This window comes from Dermochelys coriacea, chromosome 17 (genome assembly GCF_009764565.3).
Source record: "Dermochelys coriacea isolate rDerCor1 chromosome 17, rDerCor1.pri.v4, whole genome shotgun sequence".
NCBI classification, from domain to species: Eukaryota; Metazoa; Chordata; order Testudines; family Dermochelyidae; genus Dermochelys; species Dermochelys coriacea.
In genome coordinates, this window is record NC_050084.1 from 19,629,381 (window position 1) to 19,656,244 (window position 26,864).

Consider the following 26,864-nt stretch of genomic DNA (forward strand, 5'->3'; position numbering starts at 1 on the left):
GGAGATCAGCGCCAACAAAGTCTAATAAAATTACGTATGACTTCATGTCTGTGACTAGCCCTGTGTCAAAGTGGGACAAGGTTTAGAAGAAGTTTACTTGATACTTTATATGATGGCTTCTTGGAGGACTTAATCTTTTGGAGAACCTGAAAGCTGACCTGATAGGACTGCAAGGTGAGTCTGTGTCTGCCTCTCTGTTAGGAGCTTCACCTCACATCTGAGCTGGTAACTGTAATGTAAAAAGAAACTGAGTACATGTGGCACCTTAGAGACTAACAAATAGCATAAGCTTTCGTGAGCTACAGCTCACTTCATCGGATGCATGCAGTGGAAAATACAGTGGGGAGATTTTATATACACAGAGAACATGAAACAATGGGTGTTACCGTACACACTCTTAGAGTGATCAGGTAAGGTGAGCTATTACCAGCAGGAGAGAAAAAAACCCTTTTGTAGTGATAATCAAGATGGGCCATTTCCAGCAGTTGACAAGAATGTCTGAGGAACAGTGGGGGTGGGGGGAAATAGTTTTACTTTGTGTAATGACACATCCACTCCCAGTCTTTATTCAAGCCTAAGTTAATGGTGTCCAGTTTGCAAATTAATTCCAGTTCAGCAGTCTCTCGTTGGAGTCCGTTTTTGAAGTGGTGTTGTTGAAGAATTGCCACTTTTAGGTCTGTAATCGAGTGACCGGAGAGATTGAAGTGTTCTCCGACTGGTTTTTGAATGTTATAATTCTTGACATCTGATTTGTGTCCATTTATTCTTTTATGTAGAGACTGTCCAGTTTGGCCAATATACATGGCAGAGGGGCATTGCTGGCACATGATGGCATATATCACATTGGTAGATGTGCAGGTGAACGAGCCTCTGATCGTGTGGCTGATGTGGTTAGGGCCCTATGATGGTGTCCCCTGAATAGATATGTGGACAGAGTTGGCAACGGGCTTTGTTGCAAGGATAGGTTCCTGGGTTAGTGGTTCTGTTGTGTGGTGTGTGGTTGCTGGTGAGTATTTGCTTCAGGTTGGGGGCTGTCTGTAAGCAAAGACTGGCCTGTCTCCCAAGATCTGTGAGAGTGATGGGTCATCCTTCAGGATAGGTTGTAGATCCGTAATGATGCGTTGGAGAGGTGATGGCTTGTGGAATTCTGTTTTCTTTGTTGGGCCTGTCCTGTAGTAGGTGACTTCTGGGTAATGTGACACTTGAGGCCCCTCAAACCTGCCAGAGGCCTCCCAGCACTGGAGCTTGTGTAGTCGCGGCATAGCGCTGGGAGAGAGCTCTCCCAGCACTCTCCAAAAAAAAAAAAAATATCTCCAGGAGGGAGTAGCTGACAGCTCTGGGAGCGCGGCTCCGGGCGCTGGTGCACTGTCTACATTGGCACGTTACAGCACTGAAACTTGCAGCACTCGGGAGTGTTTTTTCATATCCCTGAGTGAGGAAGTTGCAGTGCTGTAAAGTGCCAGTGTAGACAAGCCCTTAGCGTTTAGACTTGGCTTGTCAAGAGTTGTCAAATAAAAGATATTACCTCCCCCAGCCTGTCTCTCTAGTATCCTGTGACCAACACAGGTGCAACAACACTGCATACAAGAGTTGCATGCACACTTAACAATTCAAATTCTTTTATCAAACAAATTTTAGCTCTCCCAATCTAAAACTACCCTTGTCTAGAATGCTTCTGTCTTGTACAAACAAATTTTGTTATGGTAAGAAATGTTTTTAGAAGTTGGCTCTTTGCGTCTTGGGAGCAGAAATAGTTTCAGTGCTACTAGCAAGTGTCGCTTATAAATTACAGTGCCTGATGATGGTACCAAGAAATTCTTAAAGGTGGCCTGCAATGGACTCTAAAAATAGGGCTCGTCTTCTCATGCTCCTTCATGGAATATAAAGAGAGCCCAAAACATAAATATAATTTATTTGGTCTTGGCTTTTCATGAGCTTGTCTTGGAGCGTTTGTTAAAGATTTTAACCTCTTTATCCCACAATAGACCGCATTTATCTGCAATATTGGTGACTTAACTTCAATAGGCGTTAACAAAACCCAACGTTTTCAGCAGCCTGACTACAAATTGCCTCTGGATTTCTCAGCTCTTGCTCCTGTGACTCCTATGTCATTTCACTAGCTCCCAGTCACAGGGCTGGCCTATACAGAGTTGAAATTGATGTAGTTATTTTGGTGCTATTTGCACCTTTTGTTTTGGTTTAGATCTGTGTGGACATTCTAATTGTAGTTTAAGAACATCTTATTTTGATGTAGCTGAAGTTGGTAAAGACTCAGGTTTAACTGATATAGGACATTCTTAAACTAAAATTGGTGTCTACACCTACACTTAACCCTTTTGTTATGGAATTACAATTCAACAAGTTATTGTGAAAATCTGTGTAGACAAGCCTGTAGAAATTTAGTACTTGGTTTTCAGGGTAGAATGACTTCATAAAAAACCAGAAACTAAAGCTACATCTACACTATCACTTATGTCAGCAAAACTTAGGTGTGAAAAAGCGATATAGGTGGTAGCATGCACAGTGCTATGTCTGTGGGGGAGCTCTGTCCTGTCAGCATAGAGCGGCTACACGAGAGATCTTACACAGGTGCAGCTGTGCCACTGTAAGGTCTCTAGTGTAGTCGTAGCCTAAATCAGGCCTTTGTGCATCAAAGAATGCAGCTGATTGTGGAAAACTTGAGAAATAGAAACATTTTCACAATCTCCATATTCTCATCAGCTCTAATGAAGAGGCAAAAGGGCACAATCCCACTTTTTTCTTCTTGAGATGACTCTTACCCCATCTGAAAGGCTTTCAATTTCTAGGAGAGGATTTTCTCCTTACTCTTTTTATATAGAGAATGACTGATCTCAATAACTCCCCCTGGGCAAAGGAGTAGATTTTTTTTTTTTTCCCTTCCAGATCAGAAGTTGGCATCTCTGCTGTCTGATCTGCCAGGTGTAGGTTTGATATTTGCTGTTTACTGCAGGTTTATACCTGTGGTAACACACAAAGTAAATACAGAGCTAGAAATTAAATTTAAATGAAGCAAAATATTGCACCTTCCATCGAGGGGATGTTGTGAATAAGCTTAGGTACCAGTGGCATTTGTTACCTGACCCTAAAGCCCTGATCCCTGGTCTCATTCCTTACTCACTCTGAAAATGCCATATACAGGAGCAGCGAAGGGGGCCGGGCTTGTTGCATAACAGTAAAAATGCAGAAGACAAAGAGAAATGAGTCCTGTGCTTGAAAGCTCTTTCTAAAACTGTCAGTGAAGCTAAAATTGTTACAAGGTTCTTGAACTTCAATGGAAGCTCAGTTACGTTTATAGTGATTAACTTCTCTTGGAGTGCAAAAGAATTAACTGTGCAAAACTTAGACATACATTTGTTAGATCTGCACATATCATGAAAGCATTGATTTGCCTGGAACCTTGACACTGAGATGTGAATACTATCCAAATGCCTATAAGCCAGTGCTAATACAGTCCTGGTTAATTAACACTGTATTTTTAAAATGGGCCAACTCAAATTCACGTCCTTTGTATCATAAGGCTATGGCACAAACTTTCAGCTGACAGCCCTTTCATTAGAAAATGGGGGAGCTATTGTTTTCACATCTATGATGTATAGATATTATCCTGCTATTCTAAACTTCCCCAGATTAGTCATTGCCTGCTATTCTCAGACCTGGTTTACACCTAAAACATAGGATGACCAGGCTACATTGCTCAAGACTGTGAATTTTGCACCCTGAGCACCTAGCTTGGTCAACCTAACCTCTGGTGTACACGTGGCCAGGTCAACGGAAGGATTCTTCTACCAACTTAGTCACCGTCTCTTGGAAAAGTGGATTACGTATATGGATGGAAAATCCCCTTCCGTCGGTGTAGGAAACATCTACACTACAGCGGCATATCCACAGCTATGCCACACTGTCATGTAGATGTACACTCAGGGATTTCATGGTTTCAGTTGTTTATGTGCGGGAGTTAAGACTGTCTGAACTCTGATTCATGAAACAAAAGAAAACCTTTCGGAAAAGGATTTGGAACATAATCTGTGCGATTTGTTGTTAGCCAGCCCTTACCTGGTCTAGTGAGATATTTTAAATTACAAGGAGTGAAACACCACGTCCTTTTCTGTCCAGCCCGAAGTTGTGTCTTGAATCTTATTCATAGATTCCAAGGCCAGAAGAGACCATGGTGATCAGCTAATCTGACCTTTAGAACACAGGCCAAGAACTTCCCCAAAATAATTCCTAGAGCAGATCTTTAAGAAAAAAAATATTCAATCTTGATTTAAAAATTCAGTGATGGAGAATCCAGTCCACTCCAACCCTGGGTAAATTGTTCCACTGGTTAATTATTCTCACTGTTAAAAAATTGCACTTATTTCCTGTCTGAATTATCTAGCTTCAATTTCCAGCTATTGGATCATGTTGTATTTTTCTCTGCTAGATTGAAGAGCTCTTTATTAAGTATTTGTTCGCCATTATGATACTTGAATCAATCCCTGACCTTTTTTTTTTTTTTTGTTAAACTAAATATGTTGAATGCTTTGAGCCTGTCCCTATAGGGCATGTTTTCTAATCCTTTAATCATTCTTTGAATCCTTCTTGAACATCCTTCTTGAGTTGTGGGCACCAGAACTGGACACAGAATTTCAGCAGCAGTCACACTAGTGCCAAATACAGAAGTAAATAACCCCTCTACTCCTACTTGAGATTCTGGTGTTCATGCTTCCCAAGATCACATTAGCTCTTTTGGCCACAGTGTCATTTTGGGAGCTCATGTTCAGTTGATTATCCACTAGGACCACCATGTATTTTTCAGTCACTGCTTCCCAGGATAGCATCCCCATTCTGTAAGTGTGATCTACATTCTTTTGTTTCTAGATGTTTACATTTAGCCATATTAAAACACTCTGTTTGCTGGCATCCAGTTTACTAAATGATCCAGATTGCTCTGAATCAGTGACCTGTCCTCTTAATTATTTACTGTTCCCCCACTTTTTGTGTGCTTTGCAAACTTTATTGTTCAGACCTTGAGTTCTATTGAACATCTTGACTGGTATCCTATTAGCACAGACTCAAGGAAAACCAGTATAATAAGAATAAATTTGCTACATCTGCCTACAAAATAAATAAATGTCTGCTACAAACCATAAAAGATGGAAATTTCCTGGTAGCTTGAGAATTGCCAGTTTCATTTCTCATATAAAAAACAGTTATCAGTAGTACAAGTTTATTTTGTGATAAAGGGTGACAAGTGAATGCAACAGAGTTCAGGCATTATAGATTTAGTTATAGTAAATACATGCTGACAACCTATATTGACAACTTCAGTTAATTCCACTTTGCAAGTTAAAAACTGTCCTTTAAAATGCTGGTCACAACTTGTATATGGAGTTCATTTGGGAATTTCTCTGAGCACTCTGCTGACAGTGCAATGGTGCAGTTCTAGTACTCGCTTTTCGCGTTTTAAACATTCTGTGACTGATGAAATGTCCCGTAAGATCACATCACGTCACACTACATGGAATTCTGTAATAAAGAAAAATACAGTATTTCACAATTGTAAGTGAACATTAATGCTGCAGGCAGGTAAGTACTTCCTACTAGAAATCTTTTTTTTTTTTTTTAATAAAAGTCCTGGGAGTACTTTCTGTTTTAACAAGTTATTGTAACACACTAGCAATGTGACCTTTAAAGCAATAGGAGTGGTAAGGCTGAGAGTACATCTGTCATTTAAAGTGTATAAACCACGTAATAGCACGTTGGTTATAAAATACAAACTAGAAAATCAGTAAAGTTACAAACTAACGAAGAAACAAGTGCCTGCGAGTAGGGAAATGCATCCAAAAAACCTTAACTCTGCTGTACAAAGATGCCATTCTTGTTCCTTTCTAACCTACTCTACGGTATTTTATTACAAGGATCAAGGACTGGGCTTTAGAAAGACTCTGCAGAAGTCTTGCATTTGGAGAAGTTAGTATATGGGAACAGTATGAATGGTATCAGAGATACATTACTGAACAGAAAGAAAAGGAGTACTTGTGGCACCTTAAAGACTAACAAATTTATTAGAGCATAAGCTTTCGTGAGCTACAGCTCACTTCATCGGATGCATTATGAACTTGCCTTCATGCATGTGTCAGGTACAAGCAAAAGGCAAAAGTTAGTGTGCGGATATTAAGTGCTATAACTACACTACCTGATTGTAAAAGGCTTGAAGATGGGGACATATACAAATGCAGAGCTCTGAGCTTATAGTAGAAGTGAATCTTAACGCAGAATAGAAATGATTGCCCTTAATGTACTAATTTTGGCTAATGGGGAATCACTTAGATTGAAAGATGTTTGGGGCAGGGATTGTGTCTTGTGTTAGTAGAGTGTCTAGCACAATGGGGTCCTAGTCTGTGGTTGAGGCTGCTAGTGCTACAGTAATAATAATTTCCAAGTTATTTTTGTGGCTTTTGCGGCTAGAAAGGCCGGAGTTAGTACAATCGCTATATACCTTAAGGTGTTTATGGTCTCTGAAATGAAACTTTGGGTGTTAAGGTGGCCTCAGTCTGACTTTCTGAAGTGTTGTTGAAGGCAGACATTACTTGGATGCTTTGAATTTCTATATGAAATGCTTAGTTTGGGGTGAAGCAGGAGGAAGGTGGTTTGGGTTTACTAACAGGATTTTTGATAATTACAGCATTTTACACAGCTTTCCCCTGCATATTGATTCAGTAAGAATGAATGCTATTTTGTTTGCTGAAATAGATCGTATCTCCCTTGACCAAGTGGGGTTGTCTGGGCACACGTAATCTTGAATTATTGGTGTAAATAATGTTCATTCTCCACGTCTGCCAGCAGCTGCTTCAAGTAGGTACATAGTTTGAAATATGGATGCTTATTGACTAGCTATGCTGAGAGCTGCTACAGGGATCAGCCTAACTGCCACGACTACCCAAAGCAGTTGCATTTGCTAGCTTAGTGCTTGTGAAAGGTGCCATACCTGCAGCCATGGAGACTGTGCTGTCTGTTCTGCTGAACATCCTTGTGTTAACCTGGATGTGTTGCCTGTAAGTAAGAGGGAGTTTCTGTAACCATTCAGGCACTTTCCTCACTGCTGAAACCCTCAAGGGTGGCAACTAGTGACAGTGTGATAGATTTGATGATGGGCATTGTTCTGTTGGGAACTGGAATGAGGTGTCAGGCTCAGATATGACACGTACCAGCCAAAAGATTGATTTGGTAATGATTGAAGATTATAATCTTGGCTGGATGTAAACTGGCAGTCTGATAGCAGAGTAGTTCCACGTTTCCTTACTATTCCCCTAAGCCAACCATTGCTGTGGCAATTAATCTTTTAGTGGTGTATGTATCATGATGTTGGGAGGTTTGTACACCTAAACTCTCCTTACAACCAGTGAAGAATATCTCCTGTGTAGGAAAAAGATAGCATACTGCTACCATGTGAGCTTTTGACTCGTCACAGAGATCAAAGATGTAATGGATGTCTTGAAGAAATCTCTCTAAACTCAGTTTGCTGAAGTCTCTGGACATCTCAAAAGCAGACACCTAGCCTCTCAGAAAACTGAAAAAATAAGCATTCATTATCTAGTTTTATAGCTTTAATTCATCTTATTCAGCTAGTTTACTCACTGGCCTGGGAGTACAAGCATCTCTTATATTTTGCTATAGCTCTTACTTTCACCTCTTCTGCTTCTTATTGAGGCCTGACATCCACCCAGTTGGTGTCTATCAAGGCATAACTTAAGCACCATCTTTTTCTAACTGGAAAATTCTAGAAAAGTGATGAAATTTTGACGTAAGTTTTGGGTAAAGCTGCATAGCTTTAAAACCTAGTATCTAGGTTGAAGGTACATAACAAATTGCTTCCCAGCTGTGTTTGAAAGCTTTCAGAATTTGCAATCCTTCCCCTCTGCCCCTCTTCAAACCCTGCTCCGTCTGTGGGATGTAACTTCTGATATCCGAAGTAAAATGAACTGGAATCTTATCAGCTAGCACCTTGTTCAGGCCACTCTTCTAGAGGTAGCAGGTGAGAACAGCAGAATGTATGAGGTAGAGATGGGATTAAATACAGTGTAATTTAATCCAATCCTTTTTTCTCTCTCTCCCTTCTCAATGCAGGTCACAGAGCTGAATGAGCCACTGTCCAATGAAGAAAGGAACCTGTTGTCTGTAGCCTATAAGAATGTAGTGGGGGCACGGCGCTCTTCCTGGCGAGTAATTAGTAGCATTGAGCAGAAGACATCTGCTGATGGCAATGAAAAGAAGATAGAAATGGTACGGGCCTACCGGGAGAAAATAGAAAAGGAGTTGGAAGCTGTATGCCAAGATGTGCTGAGCCTGCTAGACAACTATCTGATCAAGAACTGCAGCGAGACACAATATGAGAGTAAGGTCTTTTACCTGAAGATGAAAGGGGACTATTATCGTTACCTGGCTGAGGTGGCCACAGGAGAGAAGAGGGCAACTGTGGTGGAGTCTTCGGAGAAAGCCTATAGCGAAGCCCATGAGATCAGCAAGGAGCACATGCAACCGACTCATCCCATTAGGCTTGGTCTGGCACTTAACTACTCAGTTTTCTACTATGAGATCCAGAATGCACCTGAGCAGGCTTGCCACCTGGCCAAGACGGCTTTTGATGATGCCATTGCTGAGCTGGACACCCTCAACGAGGACTCCTACAAAGACTCCACGCTCATCATGCAGCTCCTTCGTGACAACCTAACGCTCTGGACAAGCGATCAGCAAGATGACGATGGTGGAGAAGGCAACAATTAGACCCCCAAATGGACTGGCAGCCGCACGCTGATGCTACTACTGCAGTCTTTATTTTTTCCCACAAGTGGGGGGGGTCTGGGTGGGGGAGGGGAAGGGAAGGGTAACCTTCCCAGGGAAGCCCCCACGACCTGTCTTTGATTGCCTCTTTGACGTTTTTGCCAAAACACCACTAGTGGAAAGTCAGGCTGTCTGTGCTGGGTATGGAATGGCAGCCTCACACTGGCATATGGACTGTTCTGTAGATTATTAATACAAGTGGAGCTGTCTTTAATTTAACTTTATCGCTAGAAATAAAAGGGTTTTAAGATGAAATAACTTGAATGAAATGGCCCTCACTTTAAAAAATGAAGTTCTGTGGTTCCAGTAAGGTTTATGTGCATGTCTCCTCCGTTCAAGTGCCGTATGTTTACCATGTCGCAGTGCATCCCCAGGGTGCGCTGTGCCTGTCATGGCATAGCTTACAATCCCAGACTGAAAAGACTCACAATTCAGGGCTTTGAAAGCCCCAGGATTTAGGCCATTTAACTTTTCATTAAGATGTTTATTAGGGTAGCTTACAGTATTAACACTAAATTATGATTTACAGTATTTCTACATGACAGCCATATGTGACATCAAGCCATTGTACGTTTTCTTTTGCTAACTCTCTTGGCTTGCCATCCTTATCCAGTCCCCTGTGGACTGGCTTGGCTATCCTTTGTCTCCCAAGGCCAGAAGACTGCCTGAGGAACATCAAAGCTGCTCTAGTTTTGATCAACAAATTAACAGATGCTTGGCAAGCGGCTGTTTAAACTGAGTCCACAGCAAAAGGATTAAGAACTTAATTAGAAAGGGGGGAAATGTTAGACTAAAACACCACTAGATAAAAATAATTCAGGTCTGTATGTCATGTACTGTTTGGTATTTCAAAGACCATCCTGATTTAAGGTGCCACAGCTCCTTCCTCAGGGATTACACTGCCATTTCACTTTTCCCTGACTTTCTCCCACTGTACCATGAGGTTTGTCAGCAGATCTCTGTAGCGCCCAGACTCCTTGTTTTGTCTTCATGGCAGCTCGGTGTTCATTCTCCTGGGGAAGCTTGTGGTATAATGAGTGAAACCTCAGGAGTTTAGAAGCTCATTTGGTAGAGAAATCCACAAAGGAAGAGCTACAATCATAAACATTTTTGTCAACTCTTGGGAGCCCTGTAAATTTATTCTCTTCTAAAATACCTGTTTTGCAGGTCTGTTTGATTTGGCTGGGAGAAAATAAAGCTTACCAGGTAATATTTACCCCCATCTGAGTAAAGATTTTTTTTTTTAAACACGATTGTTGGAAGTTCACTGCCATTTCCTTCTGATTTTGCAGATTGCTGGACTTCGTAGATTTTTAACTAAAACTACGCAGTAGAAGGAAACTGCACTCATGAATGTCCTGTTAAAACAGGCGTTCATTGTCCTGTTCGGTAGTCAGTCTGTAAACAGAGCATCTTGGTGTTGCATATACAGTACAATCAGTTTTATTGTACGGTTGGATACAGAGTCTGGCTTTGTTGGACTTAAAGAGCTTTTTTCCTTGATTTGACAGCAAAGATAAGTCATCTTTAAGAAAGTAGGTTAAGAGGAATGACCAAAATGTACCTAAATACATAACCAAGAGTGACTTTGCAATTATATTGTCAAAACTTTTTAATGGAATTTACAATGGAAATCATGCAAAGATATGCTCACTAGAAATGACCATATGCACATATATTTTAAGTGAATGTACTATATGCAACATCACAACGTTTACACAAAGTGACTTCAAATGAAGCTCACCTCTGTAAACTTAAAATAGCCTGATTAATGATCCCTACTGGAAAGATCAATAGGAAGAGGCTTGCAGCTTAGGTAACTGACAGAAACCTACAGTAAATGCCATGGACTGGAAGATTTATTTAGGCTTCTTAACTTAATTTAACTTCGTGTCCAGTGAGCAGTGTTGTCCCTGCCTGTATAATTTGGAAGTGATTTACTGGAATTACAAAACCTATTTTTTATTTCCGCTTTTGCTCTTGCTGCTTTAGAAAATTTACGCAGGAAAGATCGCACAAGAGGGCTAAAAGATGGAGCGGGGATGGGGACGGGGACTTGATTTTTAAGCAGCTTGAATGGTTTCTTTCATTTTTTTAAGAAATGCACTTGCCTATGATACTGTCTCTCCAGTGAAATGATTACTGCTCCATTACTCTATTGATACAATATTGTGCATGCTAGTGTCGTATTTCTATACAGTAGCTTGACATTTATTAACTTATACTGTAGATGTTATGTATTCCTATGACAAACTAGTCTTAATTTTTTTTAATTTTTTTTTTTTTTCTTTTGGGGGTAAAGTTTGCTCTACCAAATAGTATCGTAAGAAACTGATCTGTTATGGATGTTGCTATAGTGACATGCAATTATATATGATTTTGTTTTAAAAAAGGAAAAGCAAAAGAAACACCAGTGTTAGCTTAATCTTAATGTCTGGTGTATGTCATGGTGAAATTATAACTATTACAGTGTAGGAGAACAATTACTATGTTCTTTGAATGAGCCTTTGTTTGTGCTTTTTGTCATGTTATGCAGTGAACTATTTTTAAGGTCTAATCAGTGATTATTTTCCAACTCCGTGTTTCTGTAAGGAATTATTTCACTCACGGACCATTCTTAGCAGTTTTCCTCAGTGATGGAATATCATGAATGTGAGTCATTATGTAGCCGTCGTACATTGAGCAAATAAACTTACAGATCTGATGTAAGTGCTATTTAATTGTATTGCATTATGTGTTTGAATTTCTTTTGTTCTTTGGCTCCGCTGGGATGAGAACTTCACTGTCCAGTTGATCTTTTTAAACTGTGTACTGGGGAACTTGTTTGCAGTGTTGTAGCTGTCTTGGTCCCAGGATATTAGAGGAGAAAGTGGGTGAATCTTTTATTGGACCAACTTCTGTTGGTGAAAGAGGTAAGCTTGCAAGCTTACACAGCTCTGCATAACAAAGTTGGTCCAATTAAACTATTTCCTCACCCATCTTGTGTCTTCTGGGGAACTTGGTATTTACTCTCACCTTGGCCATTTAATCGTCTGACAGGTACCAGTTTCTAATGCACCTGTTCTGGGTGGTGGAAGAAAGACTGGGTACATTGTGCAGCAAGAGGTTAGTTGAGTAGTTCAGACACTTCACTTAAAGCAGGTCACTGGAGATGTGGAGTAGTCAAAGATACTCATCTTTAGTATCAGCAAAGCAAATGGTTTAGAAGCTGCTCTGAAGTGATGGGCTCTTAAATAGAGCTAAACGTTGCATCTGACAGTCTGAGAGCCTTACACAGACTTTCAAGTACAGAAAGTGACTATAGCCACCTTGAAATTTCTGGTCAAGTATGAGCAGTTCATATAAATAGAACAGGGAACATTAATCTGAGTCTTGGTGTGAAGGTGGGCTGAAACCTCACAAAGAAGCAGTCTGGCAAAATTATACTTTCCATCAAACATTACCTAGGGACCAGCAGTGTCTGTTTAGAAGAGATCTAACTGTATCCTCTTGAGAATACAGCAACATGACTGAAGATATCTAAGACCTGAGGCACATGCAAATCTTTTTTTTTTTTTTCACTGCAGTTCAGAGCCAGGTACACCAGTCCCCGTGAAACCCTGGTTTCAGAAAGATATCGGGTGTCTGAAAACAGGGACAGTTTTGGTATAAGATCTGATGGCCAGAGATCAAGTTGAGTGTTCGGTTTAATTTTTGCTTTTCTATGGATGGTAAAGACACGTTCAGCTGGAATAAGACAATTCAAACTACCATGAGATGAAAACACATCGGTATATTGAAGATTAAAGTGTCTTGGATACAGCTGTGGTAACTAGTACTTCAGTAGTGACCACTGTGTTGTGTGGAAGTAGGAGGATATTAAGATGTAGATGTCCACAAATAGTAAAACATTTGCTGTTGTAATGGCTTGTTTCTATCAGATCAATAGTTTCTCAGGACGCTTTTGGACTAACAATTTCTACTTTCAGCCTATTTCATCTGAACATCACAAATTAGTTGGCAGTATAGCCAGTGTTCATTTGACTACTATTTTAAGGTCTGGAAGTGAAGAGTAGCCTCAAACAGCAAGCAAGGGAATATTTTTTTTAAAAAAAGGCAGCTCTAGAATATACAAGTCAATGTACTAGCTGAGCTTGGCAGAATACATTTGGAAGAGCAAGCGCCTTGGAATTTGGGTTTCTAAACAGGCTTCCCCTATCCTTTCAGTGTTCATTTCATTTGACAACTTCAGTGTAGAAAAGTGCCACGTCACTTAGATGTAGGCCAGAGCCAAAGTGCCACGAGCTAGCTTGTTTCAGAGTCGTAGCTGACTGCCAAAGTACTGGTCAGCTGTTTGAACACTTTTGTGTAGAGCCATCTGTTTCCATGGTGACTTAAGCACCAGGCCCTTGCTTCACAGAGGTTGACCCCACACAAGACCAGGATTTAGGGTGTATGGTTATTCATGGGAGAAGAAATTGCTTCAAGAATTGGGTTTGAAACCTGCTACGTGTGCAAGGAATTTAGCCATGCTGGCAATCTGCAAATGCTGGTCCTAATCCAAGAACTGGCAGCGGTAGGGAGACTGGGGAAGGTTGTGGGTGTTTCAGGTATTCAGGTCTGGTCCACGTTTTGCCAGGATAGCTGTGTGAGCTAGGAGTATGGAAAAATTCACACAACCCAGGTGACATAGCTATGTTGGAAAAGCCTCCAGTGTAGATGCAACTAAGCCACGCAGAGGGCATCTGGCATAGTTAACCTCGTTTGGGGAAGGGGTGGTACTATGGTGGCAGAAAAACTCTTGTCAGCATAGCCTTCTGGTGTAGATGCAGGATATGCTGGCATAGGTTTGTTAGCCACTCTGGCTACCATGAAATCCCACCGTAGCTAGTGATCCTTCCAAAATGGAACTGGGGGTGGGGGGGGAGGGGAGCTTGAGTCTTCTGTAGATTGGTTACTCTCCCTTTTTGTCAGGGACGTCCAAAACCAACCACCAGCGTTGTGCCTTTTACTGCATCCTTTGTGCTGTGTAGGCACCTTGATCAATGTCAACAGGAGTTTGCTCTTTCAGTTCACCTTTCAATACTTAATTTAATGCCAGGAGAGTTGCTCTCATAAGGTGGATTCTGTGTGCAAGGAGGATTCTGATGGAACAATGCTTTGCTTAAAGTCTCTCTGTGCAGATGGGTTTTAAGATTGTGGCTGCTATTCTTGAAATCACACTCTATGTAAAAGGGGGTGTGTGTGAGAGCAATTCCAATCTTGGTCTCACTGGTGGGAGGGGGTTGATGTAGAGCAGCTAGTGAGACTCACTCCAGACTCCTCTTTCTAGAAAGCAAGTGGGAGGCTCTCTAAACCAAGATGGCTGCTCCATCAGCAGCTCCTAATTTGCCGTGGAGGTGGGGGGGCGTGGATGGTAAGAGAAGCACCAGCACTACCAAGCACATCTGATAGCCGTCCCTCCAATCCTCACTCAGATAAAGGGTTGGGAGCAGAAAGCAGCAGACTTGTGGGTGCCTGGAATGTGTTTTGGCCCTGGTCTCTGTGGTGCTCTCCTGATGGGGGATAGGGGTCTGCCCTACCTCAGTGATAAGGACAGAGCCTCATTCCTTTTGACAAGAGCAGGAAGGAAATAAGAGTGTGGAGGAGGGGCCCTACCTAGCACTCAGTAAGGCCAGCTGATCTGGATTAGCTAGCTTTCTGTTCATTTCCCCCCCTCTCCCCCGCCAAAGTGTTATGAGTGCACAACTGTTCTTTCTACCCTAACTTCCCAACACCCTGCTTCACAGGTAGCAGCTGCTGCTTCCTCCAGACAGTGGTAGCCTGCTTTATCTTTAGGCAAATGCTGCCTCCCACTTGCTTGTCGCAGCACAAGCAGCTGGGAAGCCCCTCCCACTTCTAAGAAAAGTAGACGTGTCCTGATCTAAGTTCAAAAAGAAGATGGATGGCTCACCCTTACTTAAAAGGGAGGTGGGGGAATCCTTAGCCCTGCTGTATAGATTTCCTCCTCTTTGACTTGATCTGTTTTTATGTGTAGTTATTGACACCTACCCTGCCTGTGTCTTATTTCAAGTAACTTTGTTCCTCCAAGCATCCGTGCTCAGTTGTCGGGTCATTTTGTGGGTTAATAGTCGTGTTTTCCCCTTCTACTCCTGGCTCAGGTCAAAAGCCAGATAGCCTTTGCTCTTGGGCCTGAGCTCAGAGGGGAAAGAAAGAACCTTGTAGCCTTAATGATCTTGTTCTGCAGTTGTGTCGTTCCCCCCGTCTCCTCTCTTCTTCGTCCCCCCCCCCCACACATTAAAAGCTTTGTTACACAGGCTCCTGGGGCAGAGGGAAAGCAGCTGCATTTCCTTTCCAGGTTTACTCACCATGACTTCCACAAATATAGGGGTCCCAGAGGTGTGGGGGTGGAGAAAAAGAACTGTTCTAGTGCTAAAACAGACATGTAAATAAATAGCGACATGCATTAAACAGCAACCTCGTTCTTAGCTCCCAGCCCCAGATTTTTCCGCTTTTAAGTTGCTTGCTGTGACTGTGTGTGTGTGATATCTAAAAACCCTCCTTCCCTTGAAACTGTACACCTACAATGTGTGTGCCGGGGTTAACTCCTTCGCCCTGCCAATGAGCTCAGTGCTGAAGAGGGCACAGTCTGTACAACAAATAAGGGCTCTGCAGAACCACCTGACCTCCAACAAACAGCTACGCGTGATGTGACGGGAGATGCGGTCGGGGCTCCCTGTTTGCAGAGCTCTGTTTGGTTGAACCTGCGCAAATGTCTAAGTGTCTAAATCTTTCTCGAGCTGCTGGCACCTTTTAATGGGTTCTGGATAACTGCTTAGCCTATGAAATGAGGTCACTTGATCTCTATACAAGGAGTTGGTGCCGCCTTGTGCATCTGTTTATGAGTTCTGCCCCCCCCCCGTCCCCCAAAAAGCAGATATGGGCAGACGATGGTTTTTGCCTTAAATGTAGTTTACTTTCCCTTTTCACTTGTGCATGCAAATGCTCAGGGCCAGATCCTTGGCTGGTGACTTCCATGGAGCTCTGGTGATTCCCCCCAGCTAAGGCTCTGGCCCCCAGGAAGGATTCAGAGGCTCAAGATGGATTAAAACCTTACACAATTCTCGTGGCCAGGTGTCTACAGAAGAATCAGATTGTTCCCTCTGCATTTATGGATTCTGTCTTGCCAGGGCAAGAGGGTTTTAAAGTGGAGGAGGATTTGCATGGCCTGGATGTGCTGCTCCTGCAGAGGTATCCCATCCTCCAGCAGCTACTGCTTCCTCTTGATAGTGAAACACAGGGCAATTTTCAGAGTAGCAGCCGTGTTAGTCTGTATTCGCAAAAAGAAAGGAGTACTTGTGGCACCTTAGAGACTAACAAATTTATTTGAGCATAAGCTTTCGTGAGCTACAGCTCACTTCATCGGATGCATTTGTGTGCAATTGTGGGCAATTGTGTGGGCTGCCCGAGAAAATAGAAATTAGCACCTTCGCCTCCACCTCGGCCACAGCCGCTTGCTGATGTTTGAAACCCAAGTGGAAAAGCTACTACTGACATGCATGCTTAACTTTAAGCACGTGAATAGCCCCATTGACTTCAGTGGGCCTGGTGCTCAGTCAGTAAATCTGGGCCTGAGAGAATTCTAGAAATGGGGGGCTGGAAGGGAGCTGGAGCCGTCATCTAGTCCATTCCTCCCCTCCCTCCCTCCCCAAGTGAGCCCAAACCACCCTGTTTGTCCACCCTATTAACAATTTCCACTGACTGGCATGCCACAAGCTCCCCAGAGCTTAACTGACCTTAGTTAGAAAGTTCTTCCTAAAATGGAACCTAAATCGCCCTTGCTGCAGGTTAAGCAAATTCCTTATTGTCCTACCCCTGGTGGACACGGAGAACAATTGATCACCATTCTCTTTCAAACAGCCCTTCACGTAATGAAAGGCTATTACCTTCCCCCTCTGCCTTCTGTTCTCTAGATTAAAATGATTGGGCGCAGTGGAAATAGCGGCTCTAAGGGCCTGTTCCTGGGGGTACAGGGGGCTGCCACCTTTCATTGTCTTCCATTCGAGCTGGGAGCACTCAGCCAGCCCTGAAGTTAGCAGGCCATCTCTGATGGGGTTAGGGCAGGAGTGGGCAAACTTTTTGGCCCGAGGGCCACATCGGGCTTGCAAAACTGTATGGAGGGCTGGGTAGGGAAGGCTGTGCCTCCCCAAACAGCCTTGCTCCCTGACTGCCCCCCTTAGAACCTCCCACCCGTCCACCCTTTCCCGGGGCCCCCTGCCCCAAACCACCACCACCACCCCGGACCCCACCCCCTATCCAACCCCCCTGACTGCCTCCCAGAACCCCCTGCTTCTTATCCAACCCCCCCACCCCCTTATCATGCCACTCAGAGGAACAGGAGCTTGCAGCCACGTGGCCCGCCCAGAGCACTGGCGGTGCGGTGAGCTGAGGCTGTGGGGGAGGGGGACTAGCCTCCCTGGCCAGGAGCTCCAGGGCCATGCAGGACTGTCCCGCGGGCTGTAGTTTGCCCACGTCTGGGTTAGGGTGACCAGATGTCCCGATTTTATAGGGACAGTCCCAATTTTGGGGTCTTTTTCTTATATAGGCTCCTATTATCCACCCCCTGTCCTGATTTCTTACACTTGCTGTCTGGTCACCCTAGATGGGGTCAGGATCAGGAGGGAAGATGTAACCAGCCTGCGAGGTATGCTGGTCAATCCCTGGAGAGACAACCGGGCAGGATGTAACCATCCTGCACTGACTTGGGCCCTGACTCAGCAAAGCATTTACATGCACGCTTCCCTTCCACTGAAGTTAATGGGACCGAAGCGCGTGCTGCAGTGCTTTGCTGAATTGGGGCCTTGGCCGTGAACCGGCTGCAACCCAACGAGAGCCACCCCCAGCTAAAGCTAAGGAACGGTTCAACCTCAGACCGCTCCCGTGGCCCTGCCCCTCTGTCCGTTGTGCTAGGCCATTGCAGCTGGGTGGTGCAAGCTGGGTGGCTGGTGCTCGGCTTCAACAACCAAAGCCTTGGAGAATGGGGGCTTGCAAAATAAATCACCCACAGCCCTGGAATGCCACGTGTTTGTGGTGTCGACATTCTTGGGTACTTCCTCTGTGAAAGTGCTCGATCCAGAGAACTGCTGAGTCCCCCCCAGCCACCAGAACGGGAAGAAGCGAGACAAGCTGAGCGAGGTGCCACTCTTTGTGACATCAACACTGGTCAGCTCTGAGTGTCAGTTTCACACTGGGACATGACAAATAGTCATGTTTGCTCTTCGACTGACTGCCAAGCAGGGGAGCTCAGCATTTGTTAAATAACATTTGGCTTTCATTTCAAGTCTTATTGGTTATCAAATATACTTTAAATGAGTCCTTGATTCCCTGGCCAAAAGCAACTGTTGTGATCATCTAGTCTGACTTCCTGTATAACACAGACCACAGAACTTCCCCAAAATAATTCCAGTGGGCAGGGATTGTTGTCTTGTTCTTGGTTTGTACCACACCTAGCACAACTGGGTCCTGGTCCATGACACGAGGGGATCCTAGATGCTACTATGATACACATACATCATTTTAATTAAAATGATCATTCTTAGCACATCTTTATCAATCATTCATGTCAACACCCATTTTTAAATGACCCACTAAATAAGAGAGTATATTATTCCTATAAGCAGACTTTGCTTAACTTAAGCAGCTCAAAAATGGTCTCTGTTCCTGACCATTTTAGCTATTTGATGGTCATTCTTTTGATTATGAGGATGAAGACTTGAAAATTAGCATGATGCATGTAAGAATCCAAGAGGAATAGCATCGTGTCAGATCTGGCTGTCTGTAGTGTTTGGTTGAAGAGTTAAAACTGATAGAAACTGATTTTTCTCCATTGTTTAGGGGAGAGAAATAATGAAATTGTGATCTTGACTTCCCAAGCCTGTGTCGAAGGCTGGTGAGTCTCTATCTAATCTCTAGTTAATCAATCATGCAGGCTTCTTTACTCAACTCAGATAACCTGGCCCTTATCAAGCACCATAAAGAGGTCCTCATCTTCATAAAACAAATACTGAGAAGCAGAGGCCCTAGCTAAATACAGGCTCCTGTATGAGATTCCTTCAACACTCTAGTCCAAGACAGAAGAGGGAAGAGGTCAGGTTTAACTCTGAATTTCTTTGCTTTTAATTGGTCTGTGTCATGGCCTTAAGTCTGGAGCTCTTTGAAAGCAGCTGTCCGAGCAGGATCCCAGCTTCTTCAGACAACTGCCATTGTAGCAAATCCCCATTCCAATCGCACCAAGAGCTGAATGGACTGTTTCAAGGTTTCCCTTGACTGTGGAATCAACGACAGAGCTCGGCCAGCAGGAATTCCTCCTGTCTTGCTGAAATGCTCCGAGTCGCACTCTTCTTCCAGCCCCTGCATTCTCTGCTTCTCACCTCTTTCCCAGAATGTCTTTAAACATCCCAGAACTGTGCGTGCCCAGCAGCGCCTTCAACCCACCCCCCGCCCTCATGAAAAGCCACGCATGGAAAAGGAGGTTCCCGCTGTACCCCTGCCTTGCTCTTCCAGCTGAATAGGGTCTGCAGGAGGCTTGGGAGCCCCAAGGAACCCACCCGTGATCACGTGGGGCCACCGCTGGGGTTCAGCAGAGCTCAGCACCCAACGGGGGCCCAAACCTTTTTGCTGAGCCCTTCTGAAAACCATGGCCGTAGGACTGTCGATTCCTGCAGCTATTGCGCTGCAACAGGAACGGCTCAGCCCAAGTGGGGATAAAGAAATCAGTCGACGGGTACACGAGGGGCTGCCGGTTAAAGCACATGCATGTAGTGTTAATGTACCGTCCATGAAATAAAACCACAGCTGGCAGCTAGATGTTGCTATAGCTGCTGTTGTTGTTCTGGGCCTGCAGCCCCACACCCTGTTTCCCCCAGCAGATGACCCAGCGGCAAGGGCTTGGCAGGGTCCAGCTTCCAAACAGGGCGTGCTCCTCTCGGGAGGCTTTCCCCAGATGTGGCCATTAGCTCTGAGTGCTCCATAAGGCTGGGGGCCGGGTTCCTGGACCGCTGGTGGTAGGCAAGGGAGAAGCTGAGGCCTGAGTTTGCAGGGAGGGCGGGGAATTCCCCGCTCCCAGTGCACCTAGAGGCGCACAGAGCAGGACTTGCTGGCCACACACAAGCTGCAGAAGGGTTGAGTCACCTCTGTGCTATTTGCCTTCCTCCCCTCCTGCACCCAGCCCTCCCAGGCATTTGCTGCACTCTGGCCAGCTGTGTCGAGGGGTGTGAGCCGAGAGCTGCTTGCTTTCCGTGCCCAGAGCCTTCGCCCAGCCGGAGAAGCTTGTCCCCTTGGGCCTGCACCGCGAATCGTCAGCCAGCTGGTGGAAACGGCCTGGCTCCAGGCTCGACAGAGATCCCAGCCATGGGGCTGCACCGTGGACCGGACTGCAGGCCGGGGCGCACTGGCGCTAAACCAATGCAGGTCTGAGTGCGGTTGCTGACTGACCCTGACTCTGCTGACGGAGCAGCCAGGTCAGCCGGAGAGAGGCCAAAGGAAGGAGATGGCTACTGATTAGGGGTAACTGGCTAGCTGTCGTCCTGGCCAAAGCCCAGTGAGCTCCCATGGGCTTGGGATCAGATCCTAGACAGCCACATAGGGGGCTGTAAAAGCAGCAAAGATTCCTGTGGCACCTTATAGACTAATGGATGTAGTGGAGCATATGGAGCTGGACAATCTAGATTAGATTTTGCCTCTCCGCTTTCGTGGCCAGTCTATGCTAAGACTGCCCTCCCCGCCACATGACACGTGTTACGCTGCACAACCTGCCCGCAGCTCTCTTTGCCAGGGGTGACCACCCGGGCCCCCTCCGGTTGCGTACTTAAAGCCACTTCGGAGTGCGTGCTAGTCACTGCATGGCAGCCTGGCTTCCTGTCCACCCTAGCACAGCTCCTGCCACTGCCTCGTCTTCACCGCGTCTCCCATCTTCGCAGGATCTCGCCCGGGCTTGGCCCTTACCAGGGGCCTCATGGGCCGGTCACGCTCTGTCTGTATGGACTGAGGGAGCGGGACAGAGCCCACTCACCACTTTGGAAGCATTGAGGAGGTACTGGCTTGAGTCCTAAGTGGTTAACTAATTGGCTGAGTGACTCAGCTTGTCAGTTGGAAGCAGTTCAGAGAGAGGCAGGCGCAAGGGGGAAGGCTTGGAGCTCAGAGAAGTGTGCTCTCCCCTGCCCTGGTAGGGAACGGCTTGATGGCGGTGGGGCCCAGTGTCGGTATAGCACCTGCTGCTGAGCTAGGCACTGGCGCTCAGGCCAGTTTGCACTAAGAATCCAGGCGGGGGGAAGCCCAGCCCCGGCCTGTGCCAGGGAGGTAAGATGAGATCAATCGATGTTCCCGCTTAGGGGCAGCCCTTGTGGTTGAGCAGATGCTTCGCCACTGTTACCCGAAGTGGGCACCCTCTTGCTGTTCATGTGGCAGTGCTTTCTCTGGGGAATCCCCCAGCTAGTGCGTCATAAAGCCAGGCCCCAGGGAGCCCTCGCCCGCCCCAGACTGACCGCTCACCCCTTTATTTCCCTTCCTCTGCTCAGCTCGGAGCTGCTGCCCCTGGCAGTAATGCCGTTTGTTCCAGCAGGGATGGCCTGGTACCATGGCCGTCTGCTGGAGAGAGTGACTCCAGTGCTCTGCTTGCCCCAGACAATCAGTGCACACGAGAGACTAGATGATCACAGTGATCCTTTCTGGCTTTAGAATCGCTGAGTGAATCTGTGCCTCAGTTTCCCCTTCTTTAAAAAGGGGGACAATGGTACGACTCCACCTTTGCAAGCCTTGGGTTTCTGGCGCTGTGGCAGGGTGACGGATGATCCTCCCTTGCTTGCAGAAGCTCTTCTGGGGGTAAGAACTTGCCTGCAAGGCGGGGGCGGGTTACAGCCTGACCCCACACAGCGAGAAACCTCAGGCAAGGGGGAAGCTGGGCAAGTGGCCCAAGGGTTGTGGCTGGAACACAGCTCTCTCTGGACTAGCCCTAGCTGCGGTCACAGGCTCCCGGCTACAATTCAAGCTTTTTTTACAGCTGCCAGGGTCCTAGAAACACCCAGCAGCAGCCTCCCCTCCCCTTTGGAGCCGCTGCCCATGTGCCTGTGGCAGCCCAGTGTCCGCTCAGCAATGCTGCCATCTTCAGAGCAATCCCCTGCAGTGCAACCCTGCAGCCTGGCCCTCTCCAGCCAGGCAGGGGAGCAGACCGTGGGGGAAGTGGGGAAGGCTGAGCTGGCCGAGAGGGCTGGTTCTCTGATGGCATCATGTAGGCCTTTGCAGAGCGTGTGCGAAAGGCTCCTGTCCTGATCTGCTAGTGTCGCACACCCACCGGGCATGGCTGGAAATGAGTGTGCCGGGGGCAGACCAGCAGGGAACCAGGGGTAGCGAGTTGGCTGCGGGGCTCCAGATCTGTTCCAGGCCCTGCTGGAGCCTGCGTGGGTTCTCTGCCCATGGTCCCTTCAAAAATCTACCTTTGGGGAGTGGGGAGACATCATCACTTTGTGCTTTCATCTGCATCCCGCTCGTCCTACGCCGGACCCCTGATTGCTTTACTTTGCGTGGGGCAGCATACGGACCCCTGGATCTAAATGGATCCTGCATGCGGCTGCCTGCCTCACATTGAATCCACTGCAATGGCTCTGATCTCTGGTCTCTCTCCCTTTTCCTGCCTGTGTGTGTGTGTCTTGTCTCTGCAGTTCTCTTCATGTCTTGCTCTCTGGATCTGTCTTCCCAATTCTCTCTCTGTGTGTGTCTCTCATGCTGTGAATCTGTGTCTCTCTGCTTGGTTCTCATTATCTCTTTCTCATTCCCTCTCTTTTCTTTGATCTGTTTCGCACTGGGGGACACACGCTAGAGCAATGACCGTTCCTGCCCCCGATCCTGTATGTGCTAATCACATTCCTGGCTTTGTACAGCCCCCCTGTTATTGTTGTCACAATAACAACAAAAGCGCCTAGGCTCGTTCAGCAGTAGATCTCAAAGCACTTTACAGAGGAAGTCTGCGTCAGTATCTCCATTTTACCAGGGAGCAAATAATTGGGCCTGTCCCAAATGAAGGTGGTGCTGGGCGGGAGCCCGCGGGGCGGTATTGGTGCAGGATGATGGATGATGGTGGTTCTGAGACCCCTTGACTTGTGTCACTGGGGAGCATGCTGCACTTTAACCATGAAACTTGCATTGGCTCTGGAGTGAGTCCCAGGGCTGGTTCCCCATAGGGACACCATTCAAAATGTAGATGTCCTAGTATGTGCCACTGGCTAGGGCCCAAGTGGTGGGAACCAGGAGTCCTGGGTTCAAGTCCTGGTTCTCCCTGTGACCTAGGGCAATTCCCTATGTTCCCGCCCACCCTCTGTCTTTTCTGTTTTGGCTGTAAGCTCTTTGGGGCAGGGACTCTCTCAACGGTTGTGTCTATGCCACAGCCGGCAGTGTCGTTTCCAGCTCTGGTCAATACACGTTTATACTTTCGATCAAGCTAGCAGGCTAAATAGAGCAGCATAGCTGCAGTGACCAGGGCAACCCGCCTGTGTGCAGTCCTAGCCGCCCCTCCTGGGCAGCGGCTCAAGTGTCCCCAAGTGGGCAGGGCGAGCCTGTGCCGTGTGCTGGCTACCCTGCTGTTTTTAGTGCGCTGACCTGCCCCTGCTGGACACTCCATTGTAGCCTAAGCCTCACACCCAGCACCATGGGGCTGGAGATTCCAGGCGCTGCCAAAACCAGGGGACCGGTGACTGACGGTGCAGCCCGTTTATTGAATCCCTTAAAACAAAAGACGCATCAGCTATGGTGGCCAAAACGTGTTTCCAAACTGCTCGATAACATTGCTTGGATCAGAAACAAACCCAGGTACTGGAAGTGCCTGCATTGTTTGCCTTCGCCTCTCTTCGAAGGGGCTGAGTTTGCCACTCTTCCGCGTGCTGAATATTCTGTCCAGTTCCTTATCACCGCGTTGGGCCCTTGGGCACCTTTGAGAGTAAAGCACCATACAAAATACCCACCATCAGGAAAGGAAAGTGATTTAGATGGGGTTGGTCCTGCTTTGAGCAGGGGATTGGACTAGATGACCTCCTGAGGTCTCTTTCATAGAATATTAGGGGTGGAAGTCCCCAGCTCCTCTAGCCCTAGGGCAACTAAGGCAGTGCTGCGACTTGCAGAGTAAGGGGCGATGCGGTAGGAGAGAGGATGCCAGAAAAAGGCTGAAAAAGTAAAGCCCAGGGCTGCATGAGGCAGGCATGGGGAGGGCTTTGCACCTTAAGGGCGGACACATTACGGGCGTGCTCCCGAAAAGGCATGTGGCCAGTAATTTAGCGGCCCCTTGGGACATGAAGGACCTGGTCCTACCTCGGAGCAGGGGGCTGGACTCGATGACCTCTCAAGGGCCCTTGTAGCCCGACATTTCTACTGATTCAGAACCAGCAAACTTTGGGGATATTATCTCAGAGGGGCCAGTTCCCCCTAGGGTCATTTTCTTCAAGTCCCTTCACCTTTTTCAGCCCCCTGCGGGAACCCAGCTGGCCTCCCGGCACGTGCAAACAGGCAGCCAGCAGCACTGCTGACTGCCTCACCCTCCCCATGCCACGGCTTGGGTCTGTGGGGGCACAGCCTGGAGAGCTCACTTCCAGGCCGTTCGCTGGGCAGGGGGCCTGGTGTCCCGCCGCCCTCGGCAGCCCCTCCAGACACGACGTACCGATTTGGCCACCTTGGCCTCGCTCGGGCGGGATTCCCAGTGCCAACGAAACGACCCTTTTCCCATAGCCGCCCTGCTGCGGTATCCAACATTGCAGAAAGGCGATGCTCTCGGAGAGGGGCTGGAAATTAAACTGGGGCTCATGCTCCCCAGCCATCTGGTGTGGGGACGAGATGCCCAGCAGCCCCTCATTCCATCGCTCCTGTCCCTTAGGGTGAGCACCCGTCCCACACAGGGCAATGTATTCAGACCGAGAGGTACCATTTTAAGCGTGAAACTGACGCCTACAATAATGTTGTATGCTTGGGGAGAAAATCCACCGTCTGCAAAGGGAATTGGCGCTTCCCTTAAAACAAAGCATTGGCCCTTGTCTGTCACCCGGCCTGTGCTTATTTCTCCCCAACCAAGGGGGTCGCCCGAAGTGGGGAGCCTGTAAAATAAACCCTACAGCTACCCTCCCCGGCCACCTGGCAAATCCCTGCAGTCACTGGTAGCCACTTACCCCTTCAAGGACTGGGGCAGTTCCAATCTCTGTGTCTCAGGCCTTGTCTCTATGGGTAACTGGGCTGGGTAGTGGTGTGGGCACAGTTATACCAGTGCACAGGTACTTATAGCGGGATAGTGATTCCAAGGATGGAAAGGGGAATAAGCTACAGCAGTCAGGGCATCTTTTATACCAGTGTAACGGTGCCCACACTAGGGACTGCTTTGATATATCAATTGAACATCACACCCTGACCGGGTTACAGCCATACAAAACCTGCCTGAGAGAAGGGGAGGTATTATGTTACTCATCAGCTTTATTGTCTCAGGGTGAGTTGACTTGCTGTTCCTCGGGCTGTGCGTTTGTCCCCTTATTCCCGTGGTGCACAAGGCTTTGCTTTTTGTTTTCAGTGTGTGGTACCTTGACGCATCTGAGCATTCTCCTCGTGCGTACAGTGGCCTGATCTGCACACGGCGCTTGTACCGTTCAACACAGCTGGTGCTGATTGTAGGACATAGAAGCCCTGGCTGGGATCAGGCTCCCATTGCGCTAGGTGCTGTACATACATATAGCACGGGACAGTTCCTGGTTCAAAGAGTCTAAACAGACAAGACAGCAGGTAGGAGAAAAGAAGGATCAGCAGCTCCTGGTCCTAGATGCTGAGCGAAGGCCAGAGAGACGAAGTGACTGTAAGAAACTGTTACCTTCCCAACCCGTCTCCTTTCTTTCCCCCACTAAGTGCTGTTAGCTAACGAAGCAGCCGGTGGCGCCAGTGACGGGAAACGAGACCCGCACATGGTATAGATATGATGTCATCATCTCCGTCAGGCCCCTTAGTTGTGTTCCATCTCCCCTGGTGCACTTATTTTAATTGGCAGTAGTTGAAGCAGGTTGCATGGCTGGGTGCACTGATGTAACTGACTAGACGCCGTGTGCTGTCAGCGGGGAGACCCCTGATAACGGGAATGCGGGGAACAGCTTCCCTCCCGCTTTGACCCCTTGGTGCTGGGTTAAAGGGCCAGAGCCACGTTAAGGGATCCTAAAAGCCTCCCATCCACCCAGGTGATGATTCCCCGGTGCAGGCGCTGCGGAAGACAGCAGTAAGGAGCCTTGGGGGGTCTCCCTCGCAATCCCCATGGCAGGGCTGGGAGGAAGAGCCGAGCAGGGCAGGATTGGGACAGGCAGCGCTGCAGGGGATCTGTCTAGAACAATAGCTGGGAATTGGCAGGGGGTGAGGATGCCTTGGCCGTGCCCCCACATCCCTGGGGTGCCCCTTTGTCAGCACTGGGAAGGGGGGGTGGCTTTGGACCTGCTAGGCAAGAGGATTCCTGCAGCCACCCGTTACGCTGGGCTCAGGGCTGCATTACACAGCTGGAGTAGCGCAAAACAACTGGGACACCCAGGGGATGCGGGGCCCAGCATCTGTTCCCCTGCAAGCCGAACCACAGTGTCCTGCAGCAGAGACCGAAACCATGGCGCCCTGGTGCCATTGCTAGCGCTGCTGGGGAACTAAAGAGCCTGGCAAAGCATTGTAGGATTGCCCAAGGTGGCTCTGGCCCTCAGCAGCCCTGCACTGTACTGGGGTCTTCCACTTCTCCTTGCCTAGCACGGGGAACCCCCAAGTACCTGCTGGTGCTGAGGTGGCTGATCTGTGACTAAACAGAGCTCCAGCTGAACTGATGCTCTCGTGTTCCCAGCATCCCCATAACGGCATCCATTCATCCCAGCAATTAGGAGTTATGTGAAGTCCCGGTGACTCGCCGAATATTGATTCGTCCCCAGCATAAATCCCTTTATGTGACTTCTCAGCCTCCAGCCTTTCCAGCGAGTGGGAAAGAGGGGGGTGGCCAGGGGATG

At 47.1% G+C, this 26,864-nt stretch overlaps 1 protein-coding gene across 2 annotated transcripts in view; it reads left to right on the forward strand.

Annotated features, from left to right (window-relative positions):
- The window catches only part of YWHAG (tyrosine 3-monooxygenase/tryptophan 5-monooxygenase activation protein gamma), a 43,505-nt gene extending 31,952 nt beyond the window's left edge, over positions 1 to 11,553 (forward strand). For both annotated transcript variants that reach the window (XM_038375632.2, XM_043499239.1), the window contains exon 2: positions 8,131 to 11,553. In XM_038375632.2, the coding sequence (XP_038231560.1) occupies positions 8,131 to 8,787 (657 nt within the window). In that variant the 3' untranslated portion in view covers positions 8,788 to 11,553. The remainder of the gene's footprint in view (positions 1 to 8,130) is intronic.
- The last annotated feature ends 15,311 nt before the right edge of the window (positions 11,554 to 26,864 follow it).